The 23,764-nt window shown below is 46.7% G+C and overlaps 1 protein-coding gene across 1 annotated transcript in view; it reads left to right on the top strand.

The window, feature by feature from the left end:
• LOC120960016 (uncharacterized) overlaps window positions 1–23,764 on the top strand; it is a 48,357-nt gene that overhangs the window by 10,691 nt on the left and 13,902 nt on the right. The window contains exon 2 of the mRNA XM_040383877.2: window positions 17,525–17,766. Coding sequence (XP_040239811.2) covers window positions 17,635–17,766 — 132 coding nt within the window. The 5' untranslated portion in view covers window positions 17,525–17,634. The remainder of the gene's footprint in view (window positions 1–17,524; window positions 17,767–23,764) is intronic.

Here is a 23,764-nt window from a genome sequence, read left to right as displayed (position 1 = left end):
CTTGCTGGTGCAGATTCATTGTTCTGCCTTCTTGAATTGTTTTATTAGCAGAATATTTGACAGTGTCCAGCGAGGCTGGCGACGGCTTCACTCGACCACTCGACGGGAAGGTCAATGACACTCGAATTGATCGCGGCCCAATTGGAAGGCAAAAAAATGGTGAGAGGACTGGCGAGAGACGTAATTCAAAGGCGAGAAATAGGAGCTACTGGTGTTAGAAGGGCGCTTAACAGCTCCCCGCCAGGTGGGACAAACTGTTTTGTTTTGTGTGTGTGGGATGGATCCATTGGCATTATGAAACTGAATATGCATTAAGACCAAAAGAACACATGTCAAAACAAGCACAATGTATGTGAGTGTGTATAAAAAGCCACTTTAAAGGCCTCATTTGAAGGTTATTTTGTGTTAAAACAATCTCTCGCCTACGAATTACAAACCAGTCATTTTGTCTCCATAGAAACGCGTGTTCAGTGCGAGATTCAAACCCAAGACCGGCATGACGTAAGACTGATCGTTTACCACTGCACCGTAAGATCAATCCCGGAGCAATGCAGTTAATCCTCAATACAAATAATCAAAGCAATGTAATCAGCTCATAAAGAGAAGCCATTGCCACAACAACAGCATCAAGCCAGACCACAAATTGGTTGAAAATACTTTTCCAATCCACTGCCCGCTTGTTTACGATCTGCTCGTTCGAGTGCGCTTGCGGACAGCCCACTGGTTATGCCATTGCATGCCTGTCTGCGCCATGATTACAATTCAAGCTAATTTATCAATAATCTTCTCCCTGCCCGAGGGGTTTTGAACAGCACCGAACAATTGGACGGCACTAATCTAATCCCCCAAAATGAGTGTACTAATGAGCCAGCCGACGATATAACGCTCTAATTCAGGTTTCATTTCCTAGACGATCGTTGTTCGTGCCGCACAATAATGCTTCCAGCACGAGCTCAACAAGGTACAATCTTAATGAGATCATGCCATCGTTTGCGGCTTGCTTTATTTCGATACAAATTAACCCTTATCAATCGTATCAATTTTTAGTCCGTGCACTTTTCTGAATGCTCTCTAACATCGAAAAATTATAAATGATTTGCGAAAACGGTTCTTCGATCGCGTGGAGGCAATCGTGTACAAAAAAAAAGCCTCAATTCAAAGCTGTCGATGTGTCGATCTCACGATCGCACTTTCGCGCTTACAAAGACACCGTGCTACGTTTCTCATTACAATTGTGGTATCCTTTGGTCCCGCCGTCGAAAGTGTCGATCGCGATCGTATGTGAATTTTCGCGCAATTTTTCCCCGCAAAACAATACAGTCTCCCCTTGCGGCAACAGTCCCGCATAGCATTCGGAGTTGATAAATCGCACCCCTGTGCGAAATGAGGCAAAGAAGAAGGAAAGGGGGAAGCGCATTAAGAAGCCATCGACCCGATCGGATCGCTCGTGTCCCGTCAAAGAAAAAGGCAGGGAGAGCGGAGTTTGTAGGAAGGCACTGGCTTTCTTTTATTATTATTTCCATCATTACGGGATCGATGTTTGAGGTGAAAATGTAAATTGCCAGTGTCGATTACGCTTTCGTGCACCATCGTACCTTAACCTGAGATGCACACAGACACACCGGCACAGCCAGTCTCCTTCTCTCTCTCTCTCTCTCTCTCTCGGTTGCACTTTCTCGCTTGGCCGGGGCAAGACAAAAGGCGTGGGAGAAAGGGGCGGGAAACAGGTTTATGATGGATCGGGCTTCACTTGTAGTGTTGTTGTTTTTTATGTATCGACATCACCACAATAACCTCTACTCGACTTTAGCTTAAAAGTCCATTATTATTACGATGGCATAAAATTTCACTTTCTTCCGTCCGCCATCGGTGTGTGAATGTGCTTGTGGCTGTTGTTGGCAGATAGCTGCTGCCAATGGATCAATGCCACGGTATCATGTTTTATCGCACCATTATACTCTGCGGAAAGGTGGAAGTAATTCATTTTCCTGTGGTTGATTTGCATTGCCCATTCCCCCCTCCCACAGTGGAGCCATGTTTATCGACCGTTTGTCGCCGCCATCCGGAAGGCCCGGGTGGGCTGTGACGTGGGAACATTAAGCCTCACTCGTCTGAGAGTCACACCTTCTAGTGAAATCTAATCCCATCCCATGGCATCCATCCATCCCTTAAAAAAAGCCTTCTGTTCAATATGTCCCACACCAGCACGGCATAAGGTAGCGGGGCGGATAATAATAATTTTCCTTTTCCGTCATCGGCTACCGGAGGGGATCAGTTTTCACTATCGACACCACCAACGATGGGTGGATGAGAGCGACGACAAAAAACAAAAAAAACAATCACGGAACGGAAAGGGAAACACACACACCGTACGACGCATTAGTCGTCCCGGGGCACTGCGGCATTAATTATGAGAAAGGGCTCTCTCTCTCGCTCTTGTAAGCCTCCCGGTGCTAATTATCTAATTATGTGGAAATCGATCGACATCCGCGCTCTCCCGTGTGTGTGTGTGTGTCTGTTCCGATGCATCCCGGTCCCGGTGAAAGTGCACAGTCGCAAAATGCATAAATAAGCAATTTCCAGCCACAATTGCTCGCTTTCGCAGGATCGCTTCGGGGTTCGTCGCTTGCATTGAAGTCGTTCGTTTTATTTGCTCATGTGCGATCAGTGACGACACATTTAAAGGGCGCATTTGCGAGCTGTTACCCTGCCTTTACCATTTCACCAAACGCTTGAAGCGTGAAAATGTAGCAAAATTCCCTTCCCCAACCGATGGGAAAGCAACAAACAGTTCTAAACAATAATCAAGTTTCGCTTTTTACCATGTTTGCTACCTTGTAATCAGCAGGAATTGATAGAGTAGCGATGAGTAGCGCTTCAACCAGAACACTGTAATTTCAAAATGGCCCCTATTCTTTTGATAGCTTTTTCCCTCTGCTGTTGTTGATTGTAGGGCACCTTTCCCTTTCAATACAAGGGCGCAAAAAGCGCCTCCCTCTTGCCAAGTGAAAGATTTGTTGAAAGATTCACTAGAACCGAGCAAACCCTATAATATAGTCGTTTTTCTAGCCCCCCGTGTTGGTACATAATAACAAATCCAAAGCAAATTCCTGCAGCGATAGAGCGTTCGTGAGAAAAAACGAAAAGCGCACTCGAATCAAAGCAACGAGTGAGGGGCTGCCCCCGGAAGTAGTGCGGAAGTTGTGGTGAAAACATCCACACATACACAACCGGCCTTGCAACAGTGTGTGTGTGTGTGTGTGTGTGTGTGCATTGTTGCAACTAATGGGAAGCATGTTCCGGTTGGTGGAAAGACACACATCCCCACCGTTGCCGTTTTCCAAAGCGATAAGCTCAACTGACCACCTTTTAACAGCGGGCTCGCACAAAACAGCGCAAAACGGCGGCCATCGGAGTGCAGAGGAAAAGCGCTCCAAAAGGTGTAGTTAATTACTCTCCAGCAAACACACACATACACGATCATGCAGCAACAACCTGTTTCCTGCGCCGGTCCGCTGGTCAGCGTGTGAATCTCGTTCCGTTTGACGCGCGCGCGCTGCTACGCGTTTTCCCAATTCGCAGGATCTGGCGTTTGCGTTCGCTTCGTTTACTTTTACTCTTTAAGAGCTATGCAGCTGCAGCAGCAAGCGTGCGGTGTGGAGGCGGCGTGCAGTGAAGATTTAATTAATTCATTAAAATATTATAACATCTCGGCGGGGTGTGCAACGCGTTTTCACTCTTACTAGTTACGACCGACGGATGCTGAGCAGCCTTGATCCGTACAAGCACGATCGCGCAAAACACCTTTTGCACTTTCTGCTCGCTCGTGACACGATAAAAATCGCGGCCCCATCACAGATTTGGTCTGCCCCCTTTTGTCCATCAGCGGAAGATGATTAGCCGCGAGACGCTGCCGGGGATAAGGGATCTATCTTTATCTGTCATTTTCTCGCATGTTTGTTGCTGTTGCTGCGTCCCTTCCTTTTATTACCGCCTCCCGATTGGCAGACGGGCGTAATCGGTCGTAATCATACAGCAACACACAACACCCCCTGTGTATCATCGTCCCTGTTGCTTAAGGGAGGCATACAAACACACTCCGAAGAGTTCGAAAAAGCGTGCTAAGCAGAGAAGGATGCGTGCCAATTCTGCCCAACCGCCGGCTGGCATCTCTCGGTCGGTGTTAAAAATGGCAAGAACGTGGCCTTACAAAGTAGTACGTGCGCCGCCGATATCGCATCGCCGATAGGGACGCCCGAATAGCGTCACGTTTTAATGGTTGGCCGATTGATTTCCCCTCACCCGCTGGCTTTCACTGGATCGTAGGGTGCTCATTAGTGTGTGTGTGTGTGTGTGTGTGTTGCTTTGCGGGATAATGACGCGTTCGCGGGGCCATCCAGCGGCGTCATTTCGACAATAGATCACGTTTCTTCCACCACCGGGTTGGGATCGCTTTTGGGTGGTGAGAAATAAATCTCAAACCATCTTCCATCCTTCCCTAGTCCGCACCAGTACCCGGTGGAAAGGTCAGCAGCGATAATCTTGATGAGAAGAGTTTAACTATCCATCCATCTTGTTTCCCAAAAGGGGTTTTAGGTAACATCCGCCATATCGGGCGTAGGTATCGCCGCGTATGTCATCTCCCAGCAAGACTCGCCAGACTCGCAGCATCAAGGCCAACCCGCGTAGTAGTAAAGCACCAAAAACAATCACGGACGCACTATGCGTCGCGTGGCCCCAATTCACGCAGCGGTGTGAGAATCGTCGCGCAATGACATGCCACCAAACGGACGGGGTTCGTCGCTTGCGTGTGCAGTCTTTCGTTTTAACGCTCGGTTTGCGACTCGGTTCGACATCGGCGGTGGCGGAGTCCCACCGAAAAACCGTTTACTTTACCATCTATTTAAGCTCTGTGCGTGTGTGTGTGTGTGTGTGCGCTGTTTTGTGGCCAAGAATCAGATAGGAGAAGAAGTCGACGGGGTTGTTTTTTTTTTGGTTGGTAGCACAAATCGTGAGTAATTTCAACAGGCGGGCTAGCGGGACGTTTGTGACAGCGGTTGGCACTTCCGTCGTACCGAAGGCAGCGACTTGATGGACGTTCGGCACTCTTTCTTCTCGTCCTCTTCTACCTCTCTCTCTCTCTCTGTCCTTTTTATGCTAGCAACATTTAGATAGAAAGCGCACGCGAGAGATAAAGCCTACAGTCTTTCGGGGCTAAACAACAAACAGCAGACAACGACAAAGTACGGTCGGTCTCGGGTTGTTCTTGCTTCGGCTTGGTGGACTCGTGCGACCGGAGATTAATCATAATCATCACCCACCCAAATGTCGTTTTTTCTTGCTCGATGCGCGGGTCTCTCTCAGCTTCATTGGACGCGTTTTCGTAACGAGACACAATTATGCGTCATTAGAAACGGCTCGGGAATTGCTGTGCGTGGTCTCTGCTCCAGCACGCCTAGCTTCTCTCCAAATCTTGATCCGTCCCAAAAAAACAACGAGTATCTCGAAGGGTTTTAATCCGGCACAGCGATGGAAGTAAAGTAAATAAACGTAGATTAACGACAACGGACAAGGGAGAGAGACTGCTGGAGACAAAGCGGGAACCGGGGAGACTGAAAAAAAAACATAACGAGGCCATTGTAATACCAAAAAAATGGAATAGATAGCCAAAAATCGTTAGAAAAATCTGCCCACCTTTGGCCCGCAGCTTGGAGGAAGTATGCTCTTAATATTATGCTCACGCCATATAATTAAATTAAAGAAGCGTGCGTCCACCGGTGCTGGTTCCCCCAGCGTAATGGTAAGGTATGTGCTCGAAATTTAAATACAGAGCAGTAAGGGGTTTTGCTGTTTTTCCATGTGTCTCTAATGCCACCCCGCCGCAGTTAAACGCGAGCCATTCAAATAAACACGCGCATAGAATGGTACAATGTAGCAACCATTTTTTGTTTGCTGTTGCTTGCCCCCTTGCGAAGCGTAATGAGATCACTTTCTACGATTTGGAAGTACGCGCTACAATTCCGGCATTCGTGCGCTCGGGAAGACAGCGGAGGAGACAAATTGTGTGGACCAGCGCGGGCACGAACCAAGCAATTAAAGTTTGCTACAAAACATACGTTTAAAGGCACACACACACACACAAACCCCACCAGTTAGAGCTTTTTATGTTCGATTTCGGTGTGTGCAACGCAGTAGGGTGTGTAAGCTTTAGCATTAGCGAATGCGAATTTTACGTTAACGGTCTTTACACACATAAAAAAAGGATTTCACTTCCGGTCGTAATGCGGAGCATTTCATGTGGAGTTGAAAGCTCAAATGGTCGAACAACGATTAGTTAAGTGATCGTTAAATTTCTCGCCGAAAAAAGTGAAGCAACCTTTTTTGCGCAGGCCAAATAATGTTTGGTGCCGTGACCAGGATTTACACAAAAAGTAGGATTTTATGCATTTATATCAAGCTCAAAAATTCGCTTTAAATTAGAACGTTTCAAATAAGCTCTTAATTATGATTTTAAATAGAAAATCACACGACAAAATCTCTTGTTCTTATAATGAAGCCTCATGCTGCTGTTCATTCTCGGCCTCATCTTGTGTCTTCGTAAAAACGTACTACATCCGCTGCAGTATAAATCCCCCAAACCGCTAATGAGACTTGTCTTGTCTTGTCGTTCAATATTTTCGGTGCTCCACATAAATTGAACACCGAGCTCCTCACCGCCAGGGTTGCGAATTCGGCAGGGCAGGGGTAAAATATTACCCCAAAAATACAACCCCGGCAGGGGAACATTCGCAACAAGCGCATGTTTGCTGTCTGTTGCTCGTCGCCAAACGACAACGGCGGTGCGCACACAGTTTCATCTCAATCATGATGTGATCGCGGGCACCGTGGTTAAATCGTTCGTCTGCAAGCCTCCTTACATATTGTCCGCCCAGTCTCCGCACCAAACAACCACCCCCCGGAATGGTCCAACACTCCCGCCTTCGGGTCTCTTCTAAAAGGTGGCGCTGACTCTGGTGTGCATGTGTTTCTGGTACCCTTCTGTTCTCTCTCTCTCTCTCTATCCCTCAGTCCGCCACGTTCGTATTGCGGAATGTTAATGACTTTCGCGATTGGTTGTGTGGAGCACAAGAACGTTTGTGGCTTTTCTGAATAGAAGGATGCGGGACTGGGGCGCGGGTCGTGCGTGAATGATTGACTTCGAACGCGGGAAGGTTTCGGGCGTTCGGCCCGTCGCCGGGTCGTTGGTGTACCCCGAGCGTGGAAGCAAACGGATGACGATTAATAAGATTAATGTTTGATCGTTCGTTTGTTTCCAGCCGGTTTACGCATTACAGCGAACAGCGAATAATAAGACCCGAAGTTCCCGAAATCTCATCCCCTTTCCAGAGCGGGCGCAAAACTCATCACCCCATCTCGAATGCTGCTCGCTTGTGGTGACCTGATCGGGCCTGCCTTCTGATAATGAATATTAATGGTGATAATATTTTTTTATCGCTTTTGCCACAACACACCCATAAAAAAGCGCCTGTGTTTGTTTGTTTGTGTGCGTGCGTCCCGTTCCCTAAGATGAGCTACTTTTCACCATAATTTCTAGTATTAGAGTTCGGTTATGTTTGTTTTTTTAGTGTCTGTGTTTTGTTTTGATTCACGCTGACTAGCGCATCTTTTTGATTTTTTAATTTCCTTGATGACCCTCCGGGCGGATTCCCCGAATGAAAGGGGACTATTAAAAGGGGGCGGACGCTGTTGTGATCGTTACGGTGCGGCAATCCGATCCCGGGGGACAATCCGATCGTTCGATTCTTAATTAGAGCTTAGACAAGGGGGGGATTAGGAATCATGAGGCAATGATTTATGGAAAAATGATGCTAATTTCGGACCCGAGAACACGAAAAAAGGGGACTGTCTAACATAGTAATGTTCACGCTTGGAGCTTACGTGTGTGTGTGTGTGTCTGTGGTGAGTTGTGAAGTGAGGTTAGATCGCTATCGCTGTACGATCAGATCGCAGCTCGAAACACGTGCCACGCTCCGACCGGTGACAATTAGAATCGCTTAGATCGGAGAGGTGCAGATAAAATGGAAATGAGAGGACTTTTTTGTCGGTGCAAAATTCACCCACAGACACGGAACGCAATAGGACACAGCACACTTAATTACTGAAATTGATGGTGAATCAGTGAAGCATCCAGTTTCAGGTAGCCGAGACCTTTACGCGACGCGTAGCTGTAACATTGTTAGCGCAGCAGCATTCCATTAGCATTGTTTGATCAACCCGAGAGCGAGAGTGATTATGTATCGATGTTTATCGCTTGTTTTTGCGATAGCAAGGTTGTGAAGAGTCCGGCATGAAGAAGAACCTCTCAAGATCGTTACGATACGCGAGGCAAAACGATTTAAATATTTTAATGTCCCTATTTTGATGACTATTTCTTCCCACCCCCGGGGTAATAGGAGATGTTCCAGCAAAGCTTCGACTAATCTTTGGCTTTAACGATCCATGAAATCAGTCACTCAGTTAGTCACAAAAGCACGCCAGCAGTGTATCTCGGAATCTTTGCTGCCCTTAAATCACTCAACAGTGACGGCTCTGGTTTGGTTGGAATCTCTTCTTGAGTGTCGTTGTCCTCTTGCGATGTGTGAACATCTCTCGGCGTACACGCCATACCCCGTCCCAGCACTTGTTGCACTTGGCTACATCTGTTTATTGCACGCGTGATGATACTCCTCCTTCTCCACTTGCATCTTCCCATTTGCTCATCCTCATGTGGCATGCGGAGCGTCAAATTCCTCTGCCCACTAATGAGACCAATTTCCCGACCCTCCAGACCAGAGTAATCGACAGCCGCCCGGCGATCGATCGATCGGCTCGCGTTCCAATGTGGTCACCCCCTTCGGGCGTCTTCGTGATTGAACTTCCACACCCTCTTCTCTGCTACCGTCCCACTGGCCGGGTGTAGTTGAAATAGAAAGTCTCTGTAGTAGTTGCGAGATTGCAAGATACTGCAATTGCGCGTCGGTTCAGAAGCCACAAACAGAAGCGAAAGGGAGTAAAAAAGTACACAAAAAATAACAACCGTTTTGCTTCTAGGGCTGATAGAGCACTAGCACACACACACATAGACAGGAGTGCCTTGAAGGGTGGTAGCTTCACGGAATAAGGGCGATAATGATCGCCCCTGACACATGACGTCGACTGTCTCGGACAGTTCACAATGTGTTCTTGAAGCAAGCAAATTCTTTGCTCAAGTCACTCGGTGCCCTCGTTTGATTGCGTTCTTATGAGCGTTGTACATTAGGTTAAAGAGTTTTTTTTTGCTTCCGTTCTTAAAACTATAATGTTCTTGGGCTTTTTTAATGTTTATTTAATTAAAAAATAACAAAGTGACCGTCCAGCCCATTCTAATGAATTCAAATGTTCTGTTAATCTAGTATCTTAATTGAGCGCATTTAACCTAATCACGCCCAACAGATATGTATAAACGCAATTTGAGCTTTGGAGATCTTGTCTTGCGCGCTTGTAGCAGCAGGGTAATTGCATCATTAGTGTTGGTGGTGTGGAAATTACCCATCTAAATGAGGTCCGCTGTCCGCTTCAGGTGTTTTTGACAAGTAAGGCCAAGTGAACTCGTGATGTATTTCGCGTGACACTTGAACTCGTGATGGAGGTTTTACTGTGAAGATTTTTCATATTTTCCATTCTAATACCATTTCCATCAATTGCTTAAGTATTTTTGGAAGGGCTTTTTCCAAAAGAAAAATAAATTACGAAAATCAACATTTGTAAGTGCCAACAAACTCCCATTATGGCAGTAAAATACAACTTTGTAGCATTAAGAAATATTGTTTGCTCTGAATGAAATAACAACGCAGCTGATGATGATGATGGCATCTCAACATCCCAGCCCATGCAAACGCATAACAAATATCGAAGTATGAAATAAATTATTCGATGGGCAATAAATCGCTTTCCCACACAACCTCCTCCTAAACAAACACATCAGGAACAAACAGTCTCTCAATGCCCGTAGCATCATTTGAACAATCAGAAACGGTGGTCTGGAATTGGAGATTGCTTTTAGAAAGCGTTCCAGCAAGAAGCGGACAGCATCCTTCACCCGCAGTTTGATGGCTAGAGTGATTTTGCTCCCTGTGCATGTGGACGCGTATTTGCATCTGTAACGCATTCTTTATTCCTTTTCCCCTCGCTTTATTGTAAGCTAGAAGACGAACGGTAACGGAACGGTAATTGTATGTCGTCTTTACCCGGAGCTCTTTTTAGCAGAGGGAAATGTATTCTCCCAACCCCAAAGCTCTCTGACGTTTGATCGGAGCTCTTTTGACAGTTGATTGGTTTGTTAACATCGCACGCTACATTGCTGCGAGCTGCAATCAAACGGAAGGACTCGTGCAGAAGGGGGAACGATTTATTGCTGCTCCCGCGCTACCGGCACGATGCGATTCTGTAACAGCAATTGGTGGTGGTGTGGTGCATTCGATACGCTCCCGGAACAGCCAAAGCAAGGGCCCAACACGATAAAAATTGCTCCACAAATGGGTGTACAGAATGGGAAGCAAAAGTTACGATCAAACTCGATCGATCGATCTGCTCTTGCTTTGCGGAGGAAGCAAGGGATAATGTCCGTAACGTTGTCGCGTCTATTCAAAGTCGTCGTCGGCTCCAGGTGAAATCGATTTTACGCTCGTCCGGTTGGGGTGGTGGTGGTGAAAGGGTAGCAGCAGCCCACTCCAAAGGTCGCCAGAGCCTTCCAACAGGTTTTCCTCCCTTTATTTTTACAACCTCGATCGATTCCCGCTGGCGACTGATGCCCTCGAGGCGCGCGCGAGCTTGGGTGGACAAACAAAACCGAAAGCCAGTCCGGGCTTCATCGATCTGGATCCGCGCAAGATCCGGAAGCGGGCGTAAGCTTTCCCCCTTCGGCTCGCGGAACGCGATTAAAGCGCTTCAGTTCAAGTGGAAAGGAAGCGAAAAAAAGAAGCCCCCTTGGGCGAGCATTGTTAGGCAAATTTGATCCCTTGTCGCCTTTCTTTTCGCCCGAGCCTGACCACGGTGCGGTTTGTTTTTCTCTCTATCGCCCTATGTTTACGCGCGATCGGCCATTGTGCGGGTTTTGCGAACGATTTAATCATTTTGTTGCATATTACTTTCTTCTCCGTTCCTTTCTGTTCGGTTCGGCTGACTCCCGCGTCCTCTCGGCTCTCGCGCAACGAAATATCATCCAGAGATCACCCTCGGAACACTTTCCCCGTTGGCTCCAATGGAAGGGAGCGACAGGATACAGGGGAACTCAGAAAAAAAAGCAAGCGAAACACGGCGCAAGGTTGTAAAAGTGGTAAATATTGTTGCCACCAAAAGTTCAACATCCGCCAAACTGTGGACAGTCCGGGTGTTTTGGGAGGATTTTTGTGGAGTTTACCCACCCCTTTCGGGAGCTACACAGAAGCTGAAGACTACTGGGAAAAGGGGAGGACCTCTGTTTCGATTAAATACCTTTATATCCCTTCTCTATGCCCTCTCTCCCAAAAGGGCGCTCGAGCGCACTGGGCGGAAATTATCGATTTTGGGACGGAAATTGGCGCTTCGTTTACAATTCGCCGTTCACTGACACATCGAAATCGGTTGTCAAATTGCCAATCGGGCCTTTTTTCTGTCACACAATTTTATATCACACTTTCTTATCCCGTTCCCGCGAACGGGTGTGTTGCCGCAAAGCGGGTTCGCGATTCTCATAATTGGCGCCGCTCGAATTGTTGGCATAATTTAACCGATTTCACATTACATTTAAAAGTCGATTTTCTACACGACGAAAACTCGTTCGGCCGTTCGGGGATGGGGAGAGGGGTTACTTTACGGCTGTGCGTTGAAATTACCACACCCAAGAAGGACGAGTGTTTACTGAAAGAGCGAGAGGGGAAGACTATGTTGGCCTTTTTCTATACTTTTTTCGATCGTTTTCTGAATCATAATATTTCTTTTAGTAACTTTAAATTGCATTTCATGTAAAATGCCCCTTAAAGTATGCATTTAAATGGAGCGAAACGCCTGAAGTTATAGCAACTGCATGACAATTTATTCTCGATATTTGTAAATCCACTTTTCAAGCATAAGTGACTAACAAAACGAATAAATATTTAAAATATTCAAATTGTTAGGCCATAAAGTAAAAACAACTATCAGCGAACTCCTCGATATATGTCACACACCCAAAATTGGAGCACAGTTACCCGCGATCGTGGCCTCTTTTGGTGTCATTTCCCTTCCCGTTACGTTCAAATCCCACATTCCTCCTGATTTTAACTTTAATCTTCCAACACTGTTTGACGCTTGTTTCCGTGCGAACGAAATGAGTCTTTTGCTTATCATGAAACGCACGACGCCCATGTTGATTGTGATCATCGTGCTCTCAGGAAAGGCGTACGGTGTTACATTTAATGACAGACAGGGCCCGTGCCCGCCGTGTGTATGTTGGAGCAGAAATTTGGGTGATTTAATTTTACGATCCAGCTTCGAGTGGCAGTTAACCAAAAAACGAGGCTTTAAACCTGTACCAAACAAACTGTTGTACCACCAGCAAGTTGTCGAGAGGCAGACACTCTCGAAAACCCCGGCAGACTATTTGTTAACTAGCGCTAGTCTATAAAAATTATCATAATTTTATCTCTAACCAGCAGTTCCGTTCTTCTTCCTGCGGATACGTGCACGCTGCGCGGCGTTCCTCGCCTGGCCAGTTTATCGCACTAAATCATCGCTACGGAAACTGGACGGAGATGATGGAAGGTTAGAGCCACGGTACCGCGGGCGCAAAATGAAAGGAACTATAAACAAATATCCATTTCCGTGCCGCTTGCTTCCGTGTCTTGTGGTGCTGGGTGGTTGGTCCAGTGTGGTTTGTTGGTTAACCGCTGGAAATAATCGTCACCACCCAATCGCCTAACGCTTGTTTGCTTTTGGGGGTAACTGCGTATTTATTTGGATCAATCCCAACCCCTGTCTGTTGGTGGGCCACCCATAAAACGAGCGACTGATTGCTATGTGATCAAGTGATCAACTTCTCCCCCATTCGAATAGGACCCCCTGGCCACTTACCCTCTGCTCCGCCATCTTACAGAAAAGAACGGCCCTTACGATAATAATAGGGCTGCGGGAGCAACAACGGTCTACAAGCGACCGTTTCCACCAATTTCACCACCGGAGGAATAAATGTACATGTGTATATATTGCCTCTTTAATAATACCCATGTCCTTTGTGGACAACAGCAGCAGCAGCAGCAGCAGCAGCAGAGGAAGAAGAAAAAGACAAGCTCCAAAACATCTGTCTCATAAATGTGAACATGTGTGTGCTCGATCGATACATCTAGCCGATGACAAGCCCTTCGTCACGCTTCCCGTAAAAGGGAAACAGGAATGCCGGCACGAGAGAGGTGGTGGAAAGGTGGTCTCTTTTTTCCATACTTTCGATTTCCCATTCATCGACCTTCCCCCGTGTGTCGATCCTCGTGGGTCAATTTTTTTTTTGGGGGGGACAGAAGGAGCCAACCTATGGAATTGGCTTCATTTCAACTCTGTACGATCGTGTGATCACTTAATTTCGCTTTCACGACGGCGCGACACATTCCACAGCGTTCATTCGCCGTTTCGGTTGGGGTTTTTCGGGGTCCGAAAAATCGATCGCCCCGGAGCGCGAAGGTTGCTTCCCAATAACAAAAATCGTGTACTCTCCAGCATGACAGTGATTCGTTCCACCCCAGAAGAGAGGTAGCACGAACGCAAGAGGGCACAGATTGTCGTTTGCCTTATTGTTGAAGCATTCTCCTTCATCCCCTGAGCCAACACGACCGTTCGCAGTGACATTCAATCTTCTTCCAATCTTTCTTTATCATTTCGGGAGCGTCTTTTCGAGGGAGCTGCCTCAGATTTTTCTGTTCCTTCTCGCTGTTCCTTTGCGCGAGAGGTGTGACCAACAGCAGAAAGGCTGGCTCTTGGGGGTTGGAGCAATTTTAAAACGCTGTCAAAATTCCAAACCCACCGAACGTGAGATGTCATTCCGGGGTGGAATGTTCTTCGTAACCTTTCGAGTGTACGGCGGCGCTGTGGAAGTGGCAAACATGTCTTGGCTAATTGTTTATCTCTTTTTTTGTGCTTTATACACAAAATAAAACGTGTTGATTGGATGTAAATAAGTTTGGCAAACTGGTTAAAGTGAGCAAAACATGTACAGACTCCTCTCCTATGTGTATGATCCCCTTCGAAAGCCTTACAAAAGGATTAACTCGCAGTAACACGAACTCAACTTCCACTTGCATAAGACTGGGACTTCCAGTTTTCGCCACAGATGACGGTGACAGATCGATCAACTCCATGTCCGGAGCCCGGTGACGGATTCGATGCGGCCATCCATCCCAGCGCACGGAGGAACCGGTTCGATTGTTTCACTTGGAAGTGTTTTTTTTTTGTTCCTTCTGTCCTTCCCATTTTCCTTCACCTCTTTCATATTATTTGCCACCGCCAAGACACTTCCAGCTCAAAAAAGCGCTTTCCATTTTCATGCTAATGGCGAAGGGGTGCAGTAAATGAATCTACCAGTGCTGGTGTGTTGTGTTTAAAATTGAATGGTACAGAGCGAAAAATAAACGAAAAAAAAAACTCACCAAAATTGTCATTTCTAGCCGGGCGCCAAGGAACGTCGAGGCTGCTGCATGGCCTTGTTAGCCTGTAGCTTTATGCGTGAAAAAACGCTTTTTCTGCGGTTGAGTAGCATAAATCAAATACTGCTCTCGTGAAGCCCTTACTGCCGAGCAGCTTTTTGGGTGGCAAATCGCAGGCAATGGTACGGCAATAAAGAATCGGCCCCCCAAAACGACCGTTCTAGGCTTGCCCCTCAGAAAAGATCTATTTGACATTTCCGCTTTTGGGGCGAAACGGGCGCAACGGGACACGCGTTGCCAACGATATGCCTGCTTAGTGATGATTTATGAAACGGAACAACGGTTTGTTCGGTTCGTTTGCGGCATTAAGCCCCATCCATTTGAAGCACGCTAATTTTGGCGTGTCGCGTGTAGCCTGTGCACATATAAGGAAACGGTTTCAGTCGTATAGAACTAGACGCACGCATGCTGTTCTACGAGCGTGATGAATCACATCCGTGTAGGACAGGAAAGGACTGTTACGAGCAAGAGACAAGATAACAGCGAAAGTGTGCTTGAAATATCCAAGACATGCCCTCTCGATCCCGTATCTCGTGTTATTATTTAAATTTAGATAAACTAGATCACCTTCGAAAGTGGAATTTGCATCGAAATTAGGAGCGTTGGGAATTAGAAGAAAGCTTTAAACACAACCAATCCCACTTGATCGCCGGGGAAAGGGGCGCCCTGTTCTTTCCTGTTAAGGAACGAACGATTTCGAGACGGAAAGGCCATCAAGTGGGATTAAAGAAAAGCTCTCCAACAACGGTTCGACTGCTGTCGCCTCCCAGCCATCATCAGCCCGTTTTGAGTCGCTTTTGTTGTGTCCTAGCTCTACTTTTTAACCCTAACCTCAAACCTCCCCGGCCAAACTGTAACTATCAGGTTCAAAGCTGTTCAAATACCCGACCCGGGGAGCGGTGGTTTTCGAAAATGGGAAAACAAAGTCAAACATGCTAATGGATTTCCAATGTTCGGTTGGCTACCATTATTACTTCACACCTGATGCTGCTGCTGCCGTTTTGGGATCGTTTTTTGTTCTCCATCGCGCCGTGGGCGCCCTAAGTGACGCATTTTTGGTGTTTGTTTGTTTTATCTTTCCTCGCCGCTTCCTATCACACACCCGACACACCGAGTGTTGCCGTCGGATTAAAGGGTACTTGATACTTTTCGCTTCCGTTTGTATCGCTTCCGAGAGAGATCCGCCCAGCAAGAAAAGGGCGGGAAAGCGTTGGGCAAGCTAAACACGCTGCAAGCGATACATAATGGACCTTTTCATTCTCCCAGCTGAATAGAGTTGTGGCTGTTGTGTGCTTTGTGGGACTTTTGTTTCGATGTTGCTGTCTGTTGTCTGTGTATGTTTTTTTACCATCCTTCCATTAGCACCGTACTGTTAAAGGAAGTGGAAGAAATAGCACGCTGTGGCCCGAGATCGATGGAAAGCCGATCCTCTCCTCCTGAATGCATATATTAAACGCCATCCCAAATATGAAACATTAGTGTGGACGGACCACAAAAGTACCACCTGTGGCTGGCGCGAAATCGAACCCCTTTTCCGATCCGCTGGACCATTTTCAAAAGAACCAATATTAATGAGTTCCTTTCACTGACTTGGACTTGGTTGAAATGTTAATAAGTTTAACGTGCGCGTGCGGTTTATTGGCGGTGTTACGAACTGTCCGTTAGTTATCGGATGTGCCCAAAGCGATTTGAAAATTGGAGGTTAAAGAATTGAGGTCGGATTGGGGTTGTATATTACAGCAGCATAAGGTGACAGGGTGTTGTAATTGTTGTGGCTTTTTCGACATTATTGAGGACGTTAGACACGTTGGGCAATGCAGCTTGGGAAAGAACCTCAGCCTTTAACTCTTACAAGGAATGTTGTTGACATTCATGAGGACGTCATATTCTGCTAAGCAGATGCAACTTTGAAGCTCTAGTTCTTTTTCTTCGCCAAAGCCTCAGTTCACAGTGTCACCGCGCAGTTCTGAGAAGTCTACCCAAACGCTCCTTAACCTTGCATGGAGCAATCAATGGATTTGAATAGTTTAAATAGGCACTTCTTTATAATTAGACATTGGATCCGAAGGCTTCAAACTTAAGCCTACACTCCTCCAACTTCTCCAAATTCTTCTCAGATATCAACCATATCGACAAGTGCTTAGTGCCAATTGAAGTTAAGCAGCACTATATAAACATTTCCCGCTGGAAGCTCCCCTTTGGACTTGTCAAAAATTCGAGCAAAAACTATGTGGACCTTTTGATTTATCGCGGAAGAATGTCTGGAACTATCTAATGATCTCCAACATCTCAACTTAGAGCACCATACTATCCCCAATCACCGTACAAATTAAACGTCTTTTGGTCGCTTCTAAGCTTCACCTGATTGCCACCGTTTACTGTCACGCTTTACCCAAACATGAATTCAAATTTTCATTCCTCCCATTCCTACTTCCACCCCTAGGTAATGGATATTTCATTACTCTTGGCAAATCGTTTTCCCTGTACCGTCAACTCGCACGCACCATATGCGACTACAGGCTGTTCGTTAGGCTCATGAATCGTTCCCTCTTGCTCCCTTGGGTCAATCGTGGAAGGGGAGGGGGGCTGAGAAAAGTGATCATTTATTGCCCAACCAACCGTAAAACTGGAGCACGGGCATATTTCACGCAATTGCGCGCCCTACCGCTCTTGTTTGTCTCGTAGTGTGTACCGCACGCTAATGATTGTTGTGTTGCCGGTTTCGTTCTCCGTTCGCTTCTTCAACCAACTTTTTTTTAATATTCCTCTTCTTATTCTTCCACCCCCTTCCGTTGCAGTGTTTTCCTTCTATAATTTCTATAGTGCTGCTTCCAAACCGTCCCAAGCGAACGCAGAGAGGACAGGACAGGCGATGCGAAACGGGATCCGGCCGCTCTAGAACCCAGACATGCATAATGAGCCGACCCTGCAGCCTGCGAGGGAGAAGCCACTCCCGAACACCATCGACAACACGCCGGCCGCCGGCGCCACCGCCACCGCCACCGTCGTGCCCCACATCAACGGCAATGGTGCAGTACCGGTAAGTGGAATCATTTCCCTGGTCCATCCCCTTACTTGGGCTGCTTCCCAGAAGAGAATTTGGCGTCATGTGCGGTAAAATCATTAACGGTCTTTATTCCGGCGAGTGTAGTTTGTTGACGATCAAGCAGGAAAAGTGGGAAGAACGCCGCAGAGTTTATCCATTTAGTTAGACCATCTATTTTACAACGGAATCTGGAATCGCGTTGTACCCAACCACAAAAAAGCACAAACCCCCCATAGAGGTGCAGATTTATTCGCCCTTTCAGGGAGGGGGGGGGGGGGGGCAAAATAGGATTAATGAACCGTGGAAGCACTGCCCAATTTTCCGCACGGGTTTTTGAAGGTTCTCACAATAGAAAATCGATCAAACGGCTCCCTGCTGTGCTCGGTACGGGGGACTTGCTTTTGGTGGGCATTTGTTCGGGCAAAAATCGATTACACAATGACACTGGGAGGCTCACAAAGGGTTTATTTCACTTGCCACAAGCAAGCACACACACACACCTCAGTAACAACCATCAAAAGCGTTTTGATCGCAATTTAAATTCCACCCGCCACGACACGGGGTTCGTCGCTTGCAGAAGCGTTCAAGTCTTTTGTAAAAACGAACCGAAGGGTGCGTCTCTTCCGGGCAATCTAAAATCTATCATTCCTGCGTAAGCTGGACGCGCGCAGTGATGGTTGTATTCTGTTGCTAGGAAAAGACACACGAGTCGTCGCAACTTTTGGAAACCCGTTGATGAATCGTACGCGCGTGTCTCACCGGAAAAGAATGCTGTAACCGTGCGCGCAACCATGCTTTTACACGCACCATTGGGGGGACGGGGGTGTGAGAAATCAAACCACACGGGTCTTCTATCGTGTAGCCGCACACACCTTTGCTGCTGATGATGATGATGAGAAGGAATTAAAGAGATGATGCTGGGCGTACGGAATAAATTCTTTCCCAAACGGCCTCAGCTCAAAGATCACATTTCATCAAACGGTTTCCAGCAAACTTGGGGCTGAAGCATGAAACCGTACCGCAGTCGCCACAGACCGACGGTCTGAAAAAACAAACTACATTACGCATAATCTGCTCCATCGCTCCATGCCCGGGTGTCTACGACGTGTGGTGAATGTTGTGATGATTAAATAAATTAAAATACCTTTCATCACCCATCGTGCAAACAGGCAAGCGGATAGAAGGAAGCTGTTTGGCAAGCAACGCACGCCGAGATCAGCACCATCTCGCTGCGCTTGCATGTCGGCAAACGGTTGATTAATGCTTTCAAGTGCGCTCAATCTTTTGCAAGAATTCATATCTAGAAGAGATAAACTAGCGTCGTGCGAAGGTTGATCTTTTATGGGGGGAGACGATTGCTTTACTTAACTCTCACCCACCGTATGCAGTGTCATTGTGTGTGTTTTTTTCTCGTGAAGATATTGCTGTTGCTGTTAAACAAATATAATACACACTGCTTTCTGGTGCGTGATGGAACGCTTGGAACCTCTTCGAGTGGGAGCAATTTTGTCTTTAGCACAAGTCACATGTGTATCAGCCTTGGACGGATCGCTTGTTAGCGGTGGTGGGCGGCGGGTTGTTTGAAGAGGAGATAGGAATCATGTTTCAGGGTTGATTGGATTACAGTTTTATGCCACCGTCCCGTCCCATGAATGAGTTACCTTTGTATAGAAATTTATGAGTCAACTAAAGCATTTTTCATTAACATTTCGGCAAAATGAATACATATTTATTTTACTATTTAATAACAGCAAAAATGAACTCTTTTTGAGCATAATTTCGTTCAACCAATCGCTGCATGGATCACTCTTGTACTGCTCAGCATTACACTTGCTTCTTGCTTAACCTTTGCAGTAGCAAACGACTTCGTAACACATCACATCACAACTCCCCCCGTAACACTCGCTTCACAATTATTTATTGCTTGACATCAAACATAATCACTATTGATTTCGTGTATCGCTTGTACACAAAACATGGGTAGCGATTTAACGCACGCCTCTATCTTGCCAGTCGATCGCAAAAACCGCTTAGTGGCAGCAACATCGAGCGGCCACCGTGTGCTACTAGACGTACGAGCCCCTCCTCTCCCTTGGCTTCTGTTTCAAATGATTCCAACAGCTACCCCTGCAAGCTACACACACACACATAGTTGGAAGGAAAAGAGGCTAAAGAGGCCGACATTCAAAGTCTTTGCCGTTGGTTCGTTGCTTGGTTGCTCCTAATTTATCAGCGCAACGGCATCGACTCCCCCATCGGTTCGAGGTTTGTGTTGAATGCTGGGGCGAATTTGTGTTTCGGTAGCCGCACCAAGCCAAGCGGTTGTCGGAGGCAAATCAAACATCGGTTTCGAACAAACGGCCGTTAGCTTCCTCTTGAACGCATTACAGAGGCGGTGGGGGGGATCTTGCTTGCGTGCGGAACTTTAAATTAACACCATCGAAAAAGTGTGTGTATGCGTGGAAGCTTGCTGTGGAGTACCAGAAACGGTTCTTCCGTTGCTTCTGCTTGCTCTTCATTCATATTTCAATTTGCCTATAGCTGCTTCGATCCGATCGGGTCTTATATATGAAGCCACATGTTTGTTGCGTGTGCAGAGTAAAGCACACAAACAAAGCTACGGTGAAGCCTTCACCAGCGGGAGAAGATTTGGTGAAGCGCACCGCATTAATCCGGCCTTATGTGGGGCGATGATTTGTTTTGATTCCGAATAACTCTCCCATCGGTGTGCCAAACTCCGATCGGGAGGTTGAGATCAGTCCGTTCTCAAACAAAAAAAAACCCTCCACAAATAACAAATATTATTCAACGCTCTCGATCATGACCGGCATGACCGGTGGAAGATTATATTTCGGCTCATTCACACACGGGACTTCCTGGGCTGACCTGTCCGCACATCACACACACACACACACACACACTCACATAAGCAAATCAACCTTTTTCACCATCTCAACACTTCAGCAGGCAAGCGGCAGCGCGAAGGTGTTTATTTAATAACCTCATTCATCAAAATGTGGAGCAGCGACTTTGAAGCAGCACGGCCATAGTACCCCGTCAAAGTACCGTTTCAGCGGCCCTTGGTGGGAGGTCAGCGTTTGTGTAAGCAAACGTTCCTGTTCCTGTATTCCTGCTCCAAAATGCTGCTGCTACCCTTCTGCTCCCCACAGCAGGGAGTGGAGTGATTTTAAGCCGGCCGGCAGGGGTAGGGTTCGTCGCTTGATCGATCGTTGGGCGTCTTTCGTTCTACGCCGGAGGTCGATCGGTCGGTCGGTTGGTTTCGGTCAACGTACGCTCGAGTGTCCTGTTCTGTTCTGACTTTCCTATCGAGAACCGGATGATAAATAGTGCCATCGAAAGGGGGAGGCTACTGTTTACTATAAATGGACTGTTTTGTAATCGCTCCCTGGAGGATTTTCTTGGTAAAAATGGAAGCTCTTAAAAGAGGATTATATTGGTGGGGTGGAGGCTCTTCTCTCTTTCTTGTTGGTACATCGTTAAAGATAAAATCATGTTCCTTTTTAATGGACAGTATTTATCAACCTATCCCCCAAGCTCTGCACACACAAAAAACCCTCCCGAGAAAGGAGACGATCATACAAACCAAATTATCATTTATCATTTCATAGCGCAATCACCCTCGCGATCCATGGAATTAAACGACTCTCTTTCTCCCTGCAACCCCCCTGCATTCGGTTAATTTGATCTCGTTTGCGAAGAGACCGCGCCTGGTAGCTTGGGAAACGTTCCACTAATCCCATTGGAATGGGGTGAACAATTATCACTTCACTTCAGCGTCTGTCGGCTCACTTTGTTATCAGATGCAGACGACGACAGGCGTAGACATGCGCCCTGGACACACACATACACACAGACACACGTACGCACGCAGGCATTATCTTCCGTCCCACGATTAGACGTTGCAGCGCATTGTTGCATTTCACATCCAACAGCAATCCTCACACCAAAATCGGTACAGGGCAGGCATCCGGGAGACAGCTGTTTCTGTTCCCGTTTTGCCGCCTCACGCGGCAAGAAGGGGGCTGCGTGATTGTTTTGCCATTTTTTCCCCCCATTTTCCTGTGCTGAAGAGGGCGGGAGAAAATTCAAGATAATTCTATTCCGAAGCCTTTTTCATTCGTGAGTTTGTATTGGAAACTCTCCAAGAATGAGAAATGGCAAAGACAGCAAAGAAAAAAAAAAGCGCAAACAGACCGACAGACAGACGGAAGAGTCTCCGTTTCCAGTCTTGAGCGATTAGCACGAACGCCCACTTCTATCTGAGCCACCCCTAACTTATGATCGAGGTATTCACACCTTTTATTAGTAATCTGCTCGCTCTGTTCGCCGAGCTTTGGCGGAGATGTGAAAATAATGAAACCAACCAAAAAAAAAACCTTCCACCCGATCGTCGAGTACACTTCCATTGCAAAACAAAAAAGCAGGAAAGAAAGAAGGCAAAAATACCGCAAACCGGGCGGGGGAAGCTGTGTTAGATCGACCGCGAGCGAGCAAATGGCGAACAAGCACATCATCGCGCCGCGCGGGAAAGAGAACGGGAACACACACAATCCACAAACAACCCGGTGCGGTGGGTCTGTATGACGGTGGTTTTATCTTATCGTACAGCTTGAACTTATTTTCAAGCGCCTTTTTTTTGCTTTATTTTTGCGGAAACCACAACAACGGTTTTGCAACAATGTAATGGTGTTTGTTTGGAGGGGAGTAAAATTAAGAAAAAACAGCGTTTCATAATGCGTTCCTTTTGGGTTCCTGAAGTGCCAGCAGCGCTGTGAACATTCCGCTTTTGGGATCTTTATCGCACGAAATAAGCCACAATTATTTATGATGTACAGCGACATGGTTTTTGCATTCCAAATTGAGGGTCGCTTGAAAAGTGCTTGGCTTGGCTTGGGTGCGCTATTGAGCGTATTTGGGTTATTTACGCCTGAAAGTATGCAAATAAAGGCACTCCAGTATAAAAGCCGCCTAAAACTATGTGATATGCTTTACGCATGTAACTTACTAAGCTTATGTAAGTTGTTTATAAACTGTTTAATTAAAGGTTTGGATTGCAAATGGTATAAAATAATCTTAATCAAGAAATGGAAGCTCTATATTCCATCTTTTATTTCATTCAATGTCAGTTTAGGCTTCATTTTTCAAAATTGCTCATTCTTTTAAGCCTCCACAAACAGGATCATCGTACCATATTGCTCAACCCGTTGCGATGGCCGGGTTGACCTCTCTCTCTCACTCCCTCTCTCGCTCGACAAAGTCGCTAAAATAAAATGAGGAAAAGAAATTGAACAATGGCCCGTGGGCGACGCAAACGCCCAACAAATAAAACCAGGTTTCAGGTTCTTCTGGCTGACTGACACCACAACAGCAACCCCTTGCGGAATGTCACCGTTTGGTACGACTTCGCACTAGCACACCCTTCCAATTCCCTTCACCCACGAGCAAATGTGTTAAAATGTGTCTGTCGCTGTCTCGTTGGCTGGCTGGCTGAGGGCTCAAAACTCCCCATCAAAACCCTGGTTCGTGACGAATTTTCTTTCGCGCACACGCAAACCACACTCTTCGCGCTCGGAAACGCTAAGATAAGACGCGTTTAAAGACAATCTTTATAAAAAAACAGAAGATAAGTTTACAGATGAAAAGGCAAAAGAAGGGAAAAAACCAACGCCTTCACTCGCATCATCTGGGGTGGGGTCATGCGTGGAAAAGGGGTCCCACTTCCTTTGCCATTTTCCGGTTTCCTTCCACACATCTACTTTTTTGCTTTTTTGATTTCGCTTAATGGATAGATTAGTTTTATTAAACTTCTTCATCACTTTGAGCGGCCACGCCACGGCCGGTTCTGCCGCCCCTGGTGCATGAGAAGGAAGTATGCATTTATCTCTGGCTCACGCGTTAAGCAAAAAGCGATGCGCAAGTGAAGTGAAAAAAAGAGCCACAGCTACATTCCATCACAACTTTGCGAATGACA

This window comes from Anopheles coluzzii, chromosome 3, assembly GCF_943734685.1.
Source record: "Anopheles coluzzii chromosome 3, AcolN3, whole genome shotgun sequence".
NCBI lineage: Eukaryota > Metazoa > Arthropoda > Insecta > Diptera > Culicidae > Anopheles > Anopheles coluzzii.
This window is presented reverse-complemented; position numbering and strand designations above follow the sequence as displayed.